The 9122-nt window shown below is 45.7% G+C and overlaps 1 protein-coding gene across 1 annotated transcript in view; it reads left to right on the plus strand.

The window, feature by feature from the left end:
• The window catches only part of LOC308329154 (N-acetyllactosaminide beta-1,3-N-acetylglucosaminyltransferase 3-like), a gene marked incomplete at both ends in the record, with an annotated part of 11738 nt that extends 7118 nt beyond the window's left edge, over nt 1-4620 (plus strand). The window contains one exon of the mRNA XM_080783359.1: nt 3876-4620. Within this exon, the coding sequence (XP_080639485.1) occupies nt 3876-4620 (745 nt within the window). The remainder of the gene's footprint in view (nt 1-3875) is intronic.
• Between the last annotated feature and the right edge of the window lie 4502 nt (nt 4621-9122).

A 9122-nucleotide genomic window follows, 5' to 3' on the forward strand; every position in this document is an offset into this window, starting at 1 on the left:
GCAGCACATAATGTATAATATTTATATTTATAGTAAGGTTGTATAATATACAGTACAGTAGGCTAGTTGTTGACTAGTGGCAGACAATCAGCATTACAGTTCTACATTACCACAACAAACACACAGAACCCGTAACTGCTCACAGGATGAGCAGGTTGGTGCCTTGCTCGGCGTCTCTGATGTCAGTGTGTGTGAATAAAAGGGCAAAGTGCACCGTTTCGTCAAGATGAGGGATTATGTGTAACAGAGTTAAATAGTTAGTTAAATTGAGTTGTTCATTTGCCCACTATTGAGCAGTACAAGACATCGTTTTGTTGTTCAAATTAAGATATATAGCACTTGGTTCACTGCATATCACACTTGTATATGTCCTAGTGGTGTTTCCGTAGCTGCCGCTCTGTATGTCCTAGTGGTGTTACCGTAGCTACCTCAGTGGATTCCGTGCTCCTCTGAGGTGAGAGGGTTCTTTGAAAACACTGTGATATTATTCTATGTTTTTGTTATGAAGGAGTGTTCATTTCAGCTGTAAATTGAAGCATACAGTGTCTAATATACATATGGCGTTGGGTCATTATGATAATCTTTGTCTGAGTGCAATGAATCTTTTTATAAACGGCTTTTGATTTATCACGGGGACTAGTGATGACGTCATACAGTGTTAGTCTTTTTGCGCGAAAATAAAGTGAGTTGACGTTTTTGTGTTGTGTTGCCAACAGACAGTCTGAGGCTATGCAGTGGACCAGTTCCAACAACAAATGTGTTTTATTTGTCTGTTCTTACAGGTATGTGCTATATATATAATGTACCAATTATAACTTGTTATGTTATATTTAATTTAATGATTTGATTGTAGTTCTTCTGTAATTGCAAACTCAATGTTGAGCCCAGTATGCTGCTATGGTATTCTCATGTCAATATTGTATTTGGATTTAAAACCTCTTATAATAAAATGAAAACATGTAGTAGACAGAGGTTAATGTTATTGGTTAGACAAAAGGTATTAGACAGATAAGCTAATGTTATTGGTCAGGTTAAAAAAAGAGTGGATTCCGTGCTCCTCTGAGAATAAACTATCATCTGAAGTTCCTGTCCGTGTCTTTGACTACTAAAAGAAGTCCGTTACACTGGTGCCGTGACCCGGATCATCAAGATCAATTCAACATTGGTCGCCGTGGGTGCTACACAACGCAAGTGACTTACAGCGTATGGCATGAATGAGAACAGTGTTGTTTTAGATATGGAGGACTCTGCTAGCCCTGTTCTGCCAAGGAGGGGAGGTGTTCCCTTTACTGATATGTCACAATATGTCACCAGGAGTTATGCCAGTGGGGGGGAGGGGGATTCCCGGCATGGTGCTGACAGTGGGAGGGGTACGGGGCGGTCTCAAGGCCGAGGTGGTACTCCTGTTCGTCAGTACATGGGGGAGGGTCTTCACACTTCCACACCCGGTAGTGACACTGATGTTATGAATCACCTCACGGATATGGTGGGACAGTTGGGTGCACAGATTGGGGAGTCCATTGTTCAAAAGTTGATGTCAGCTGGAGTAGTTAACATGAACAGTGCTCCACAAAGTACTCCAACCAGTCAGTACCCAAACAGTAGCATTAACAGTCATGAGACTCCGCATGTGACAGTTCATGTTAAGTCAGACAGAGAACCTCAGACGTTCAATGGAGATTGTGATAAGTATTCAGTTCAGGAGTGGATTGATTTAACTGATAACCATTTCAAAAGACATGCCATACCTGTTCGTGAACAGGGTGATGAAATCATGTGTCGGTTGAGGGGGAAAGCCAGGGATGTTGTGAGGGTTGCTTTACGCAGTGATACATCCATTAATGTTACACAACATCCTGAGTTAATTTACAACGTTCTTCTTCAGTACTTTGAGGATGCTTCCTCATGTCTCCCTATGGCAGATTTCTATGCCACCTTGCCCAAGCACAGAGAAAGCCCAGTTGACTACTGGATTAGGTTGAACAATGCAGCCGACTTAGCTGTAGCAGGGCTGCGCAGGCAGGGAAAGCGACCAGGGAACATGAGTGATGAAGTAGCACTCATGTTTGTTAAACATTGCCCTGATCAAGAGTTGTCCTGCATTTTGAAATGTAAGCCGATGCATGAATGGACAGCAAGAGATGTTCAAAAGAGGATTGATGATTATCAGAGAGAGGTGAGGGCGAGTGGTAGGATTAGTGGGGTAGCGCAAATGAAGAGCCACACTGCTGTTGTCATGTTTGAGCAGCCCAGTTCATCTATGTCTGAGCAGTGCAGTGACTCAGGGCCCTCTTGTCCTCCTCTCTCATCTCAATACCAGCCGTATCATCCCCCTCCTCAGCCCTCTAATGCTTCAGATCCATTTCAAGGTCAGGTCGGTTGTACCCCAGGCCCTGCCACTGTGCCGGTTGTGGCCCAAAATCTTCAGCAGACAGAAGAGAGACTCCTCAATCGGATGGTTGACATGTTTCAGGGGATGATGGAGAAAATGCAGCAGCGCAATACGGCTCCCCCAGTGCGAGGTGGAAGGTCCCAGCGTGCTCCCGGTGAGAGGCGTGCCAGAGAGACAGCCTGTCGGGTCTGTAATGACTCTAGTCATACCACAGTTTCTCACTGCATGTCTGCCAGACTATGTTTTTCCTGTCTGGCCCCGGGCCATATCAAAGCTGACTGCCAAGCCAATAATCAGCCATCTCAGCCCCAGTCTGGGGGAAACTAGTGGACCTGTGTTCTGAGGGAGGCGATACAGGTCTGGATATACACTCCCAAAATTGTGATGTGTCTGATATTGAGACGGTTTACATGTCTGTGAAAGCTTCTTGTGATGACACAGAGGTTGTGCATCAAAACATACACCGAGTTGGCAGCAGTGACAGTCTTTTCTACACACCTGTGGCTATGGGTGATAAAGTGACAATGGGGGGTATGTTGGACAGTGGGTCTATGGCTTGCAGCATCAGTGAGGCTGCAGAGGTGAAGCTCGTAGAAGCTGGAGTGATTACTAACAATGATCAGATTGATGTGAAAGTGGTCCTTATAGGATGTGGTGGGCAACGTGTCAAGCCTAAGTCTGCCTTTAACGTGAAGATGGAAGTGTATGGTTGTAAGATGTTGGTTCCCACACTGGTTGTCGCGGGTCAGCACGATGACCTGATACTGGGCACCAATGTGATCAAGCACATCCTACGTGAATCTAAAATGTGCGCCTCTTATTGGAAGGCTGTGTCTGGTCCCTGTTCTGCAAAAGACCCTGAAACCGAACAGTACCTGTCAATGCTCTCTGGTCTGAGTCCGTGGAGAGGGGATAGCATTCCTGACAAAGTTGGCACTGTGAGATGTAATTCAGCTGTCTGTCTTGAACCTGGCCGAGAGTATCTTGTATGGGGGAAACTGCCTGTGGACACCATTGTATCTCCAGGTAGCACTGTTCTAACGGAGCCTACATCGTCTCGTTCGGCCCCCAGGGGAGTTTTAGTGGCTAGGATAGTTACACCATTGTGGGGTGACAGATGGGTGCCTCTGAAGCTCATTAATACGTCCCACAAACCTGTGATGCTGAGGCGTAATTCGAAGCTGGCTGATGTTTACCCCTGTATGGCACTCGAAGACATGGATGTTGCTGAGCAATTGAAGGTTCCTGTGGTCAGCTGTGCTCAGTCGGCCACGCCTGTCACTACTGACAATCAATCACTTATTGATAAGCTCAAATCTATGGGGCTGAGTACTCTTGATGTACAATCTTGCGATGTGTCTGTGGAGTGCAAGGGGAGGATGGCTGACCTGATTGAACGGTATGAAGCCATTTTTTCACGCCATCATCTTGACTGTGGAGAAGCAAAAGAATTTGTGCACCGCATTCATCTCGTTGATCATAGACCATTCCGGCTGCCGTACAGGCGAGTGCCCCCTAGCCAGTATCAGAAACTACGTCAGGTGCTGTGTGAAATGGAGGAGAAGGAGATAATTTCAAAGTCCTCCAGTGAGTATGCATCACCGTTGGTGCTGGTGTGGAAGAAGGATGGGAACCTCCGGTTGTGTACGGATTTTCGCTGGCTGAACAAGAGGACTCTGAAGGATGCTCACCCCCTCCCCCATCAAGCAGACTGCCTGGCTGCCTTAGGTGGCAACTGTCTATTCAGTTCCATGGATTTGACTTCTGGGTATTATAACATGCCACTGCATCAAGATGACAGGAAGTATTCAGCCTTTACTACTCCTATGGGCCTGTATGAATACAACCGTCTTCCGCAGGGCCTCTGCAACAGCCCTGGGAGTTTTATGCGTATGATGACCAGCATTTTTGGAGACCAAAACTACTTGAGTTTGCTATGTTACTTGGATGACCTCTTGGTGTTTGCGCCGGACGAAGAGACTGCTTTGGAGCGCCTTGAAATGGTGTTTGAGAGACTGCAGTCTCACAATCTGAAGTTGGCCCCCAAAAAGTGCTTCTTTCTGAGAAAGTCAGTGAAGTTTCTCGGTCACATAATAGATGAGAATGGTGTGTCCACAGATCCCAGCAAAGTGGAGAGCATCTCTGCAATGACAAGTGCTGACTTAATGGAGCCTGATGGTGTGGACCCCATCGCAGAAGCGAATACGATCATATTTGGGGTTGATTAATTACTATCAGCATTACGTGCCTCACTTTTCTGCTGTCGCCAAACCGCTCTTTTCTCTATTGAAGGGTGTAAAGAAAAGAGGGAAGACTGGGAAGTGCAAGGTGTTGAATAAAAAGTTGACTGCAACAGATTGGACCCCGGCGCAGGAACAGGCGTTCGAGGGCCTGAAGACAGCCGTAGTTAATACAGTTGTCCTGGCTCACCCGGATTTCACTCGCCCCTTTATGCTATCGACTGATGCGTCCTTAGATGGTATCGGTGCTGTGTTGTCGCAGGTTCCAGAAGGCGAAATCAGAGCCAGGCCTATCGCATTCGCCAGCAAATCATTATCTCAGTCTCAGAGGAATTATCCTGCCCACCGTTTGGAATTCCTGGCCTTGAAATGGGCTGTCTGTGATAAATTCAGTCATTGGCTGAAGGGTCACAAGTTCACGATCTGGACTGACAATAACCCGCTGACTCACATCTTGACGAAGCCTAGTTGGACTGTTGTGAGCAACGTTGGGTGGCCAAGTTGGCTAGCTACGACTTTGACATCAAATATGTGCCGGGTCCTCAGAATGTGGTGGCGGACGCCCTCAGTCGTGTACCATTTGTTGGATTCAGGCTGTTGTCAGAGCCTTTTCCGAGTCTCCTTTCTGAAGTCAAGGGTGTTTCAAGTGTTTCTGTTCAAGGGGCCTTCAGGTCATCCTGCGGTCTGAGACAATCTGAGTCAGTGAGCTCCAAATCACACAGCATATGTAGCCCTGTACTTGCGCATACTCAGTTCATTGAGTTGGAGGATGTGTCTGCCATTGTGGAGTCACACATGGAGTGGGAGACTGGTGCGAGGGTCCGTGCTGTGGAGGCATTGCAGTGTTTGCCGCAGTTGTGTTCGCCTGGAGTAGACTCATTGCCAGCCTATACAGAGAAAGACCTACGTGATAAACAGTTGGAGGACGGGGTTCTTTCTCGTGTTTTGTATTATGTGGAGAGAGGTCGACGGCCTTCTGCACGAGAGAAGGTAAAGGAATCTGTCACAGTCGTGAGGTACTTAAAGCACTGGGAGAAACTTGTCGTGGACGATGGTGTATTGTACCGGATTTCAAGAGATCTTGTCACTAAGGCAAGGCGATTCCAGTATGTGGTCCCACTATCACTCAAGGATGTGGTTTTGAGGGGTGTTCACGATGATGCAGGACATCAGGGCCAGTTCAGGAGTCTTGGATTGACTAGGCAGAGGTTCTTCTGGCTAAACCTTGACAGAGACGTGAGGGACTATGTACGCAACTGCCATCGCTGCATTGTCACAAAGACGGTTGAGCCTGAGGGGAGAGCTCCCCTAGAAAGTATAACATCTGCCAGGCCATTACAGCTTGTTTGTATTGATTTTTGGTCAGCTGAAGACTTTAGAAATAAGTCAATAAATGTCTTGGTTGTGACTGACCATTTTACGAGGATGGCACAGGCATTTCCCTGCAAGGATCAAACTGCTAAGCAGGTGGCACGAGTTCTTTGGGACAAATACTTCTGTGTCTTCGGGTTTCCAGAACGGATTCACAGTGATCAAGGGGCGTCATTCGAGAGTGAGCTCATCAGTGAACTTCTCAGGGTTTCGGGTATTAGGAAATCTCACACAACCCCTTATCATCCGATGGGAAATGGAAGTGTGGAGCGGTTTAATAGGACTCTTGGCGGCATGATTCGTGCCCTGGCTCCTGACAAAAAGGTTGACTGGCCTCGGCGGTTACAAACATTAACATTCATGTATAACTGCACAGTCAGTGAGTCGACAGGGTATGCTCCTTTTTACCTCATGTTTGGCCGGGTTCCCCGGTTGCCCGTTGATGTCCTCTTTCGAACTGTTCTTAATGACTCCAATGTGACGTGCTATGACAAGTATGTAGCATCTCTCACTACGGATCTGGAGGAAGCCATGATCATTGCTCAGGAGCACGCAACTAAGGAGCAGAACAGGCATGCTAAGCTCTACAACAGGAGGGTGAAGGGAGCTGCTATTGAAGTTGGTGACAGGGTGCTCTTGGCAAATAAGAAGGATAGAGGGAAGAGGAAAGTTGCTGATAGATGGGAGTCGACAATTTACACTGTGGTGGACAAAAACGCTGACACTCATACATATAGGATTTGTGACACCGTCACTGGACTGGAGAAGGTGGTCCACAGGAATCTGATCATGTCGGTCAATTTCCTTCCTGTGGATGTCTCGGATGAGGCGCCTGATTCTGCTCGTTCTGGTTCTGTGGCTTCATGTCGCACAGGCATTAGTATGAGGTCCTTGGTGGAGAGTGTTTCTGAGGGAGAAAGTGCGATCCTTTGTGATGGACCTGAGGGGACTGGTGTCGGGGGTTCATCTATGGTCGACGGGGAGGGACGTGACTCGTTGGCTGTTCCGTCTACTGTGGATTCTGATGGGCGGACCCGGGATTGGGTTTCGCAACTGTCTGTGTCCGGTCATTCTCAAGCTGATGTTTCTGATTGTGCGGACCAACGGGATGGTCCCGGATCATTACCGGCAGTTGACACTGATATTTCTGACGATCTTGAGAGTGTGGGACGTGCAACATTTTCCTGTGACTCAGTAGCACAGAATGATGGGGTAGGGGACGTACAGGACGTACAGTGCACTCTTGGTCCAGATTTGTCCTCTTCTACGCAGGCTAGGTCTAGGTATGGCCGCATCGTCAGACCGGTTGATAGGCTGATACAAACTATGTTGAGGCAGGATGTTGTAGTTGACACTACCTTCCATGGTTAACCGAGTATGGTGGTTTGCATTGTGCTACCTTTGTGTTTATGAGGTCATTTGCTTTTGTTTTTATGCGGGTATAATACACAGTTTGTGAGGGTCCTGTGGGGTGTATAAGGCACTCTGCTACCAGTTGCTGGGATGGGAGTTTGGTTTTACTTTCATGCCACTTCGCCCTAAGGGGTACTTTCGAGGTTGGTTTTCTGATTGAAGACCCTATTGCTGTGCTATACTGTGTATTTTGTATGCTTGCTCAATGTTGTCAAATTTCGGTGGGGGAGAGTGTAACAGAGTTAAATAGTTAGTTAAATTGAGTTGTTCATTTGCCCACTATTGAGCAGTACAAGACATCGTTTTGTTGTTCAAATTAAGATATATAGCACTTGGTTCACTGCATATCACACTTGTATATGTCCTAGTGGTGTTTCCGTAGCTGCCGCTCTGTATGTCCTAGTGGTGTTACCGTAGCTACCTCAGTGGATTCCGTGCTCCTCTGAGGTGAGAGGGTTCTTTGAAAACACTGTGATATTATTCTATGTTTTTGTTATGAAGGAGTGTTCATTTCAGCTGTAAATTGAAGCATACAGTGTCTAATATACATATGGCGTTGGGTCATTATGATAATCTTTGTCTGAGTGCAATGAATCTTTTTATAAACGGCTTTTGATTTATCACGGGGACTAGTGATGACGTCATACAGTGTTAGTCTTTTTGCGCGAAAATAAAGTGAGTTGACGTTTTTGTGTTGTGTTGCCAACAGACAGTCTGAGGCTATGCAGTGGACCAGTTCCAACAACAAATGTGTTTTATTTGTCTGTTCTTACAGGTATGTGCTATATATATAATGTACCAATTATAACTTGTTATGTTATATTTAATTTAATGATTTGATTGTAGTTCTTCTGTAATTGCAAACTCAATGTTGAGCCCAGTATGCTGCTATGGTATTCTCATGTCAATATTGTATTTGGATTTAAAACCTCTTATAATAAAATGAAAACATGTAGTAGACAGAGGTTAATGTTATTGGTTAGACAAAAGGTATTAGACAGATAAGCTAATGTTATTGGTCAGGTTAAAAAAAGAGTGGATTCCGTGCTCCTCTGAGAATAAACTATCATCTGAAGTTCCTGTCCGTGTCTTTGACTACTAAAAGAAGTCCGTTACATATGCTCCTTTTGATCTGGGCCTTGATTGTGACCTTGACCTGTGACCTCATGCATGGACCTAAATGTTAAACATCATGTCTTCAGGGCAGTCTACTGATCAGATTTGACTGAGAGCCTGCCATCGCGCAAATTCCAGCTTTTCTTTTTTTTCCAAAATGAGTTTATAGCACAGGCAGACACATACTAGAGCATGACTGAAATGAATGGCAGGGCTGAAATTGACATGTAAATATGAAATAAATGCATAAACATGTAGCTAGGTGTAATGTTAGAGACCACAGAAGTGAGCCTTTCAAGCCTGTTTACTCAACTCGCTGTTTTCTGCAAGACATTACTCTATAAGCCATATCTCCAAAACCGGTGGGTGAAACTGAACAACCAATATGTCAATTTGAAGATATGGTTCCCTGCTTTCATATGACATGATGAAAAAACAAAAATCTGAAGAATCCAATGGCAGTCCCTCAGTCAAATTTAGTCACATATGGCTATGCATTCTCCAGTTATATTGCCAACAGGAAAAACATAATGGGGGTGAGAGCATAACCCCATCCAACTTTCTTGGCGGACGTTATAATTCAATTCCTC

Source organism: Protomyctophum bolini, assembly GCF_963924005.1.
Source record: "Protomyctophum bolini genome assembly, chromosome: 15".
In the NCBI taxonomy this organism is placed as follows: Eukaryota; Metazoa; Chordata; class Actinopteri; order Myctophiformes; family Myctophidae; genus Protomyctophum; species Protomyctophum bolini.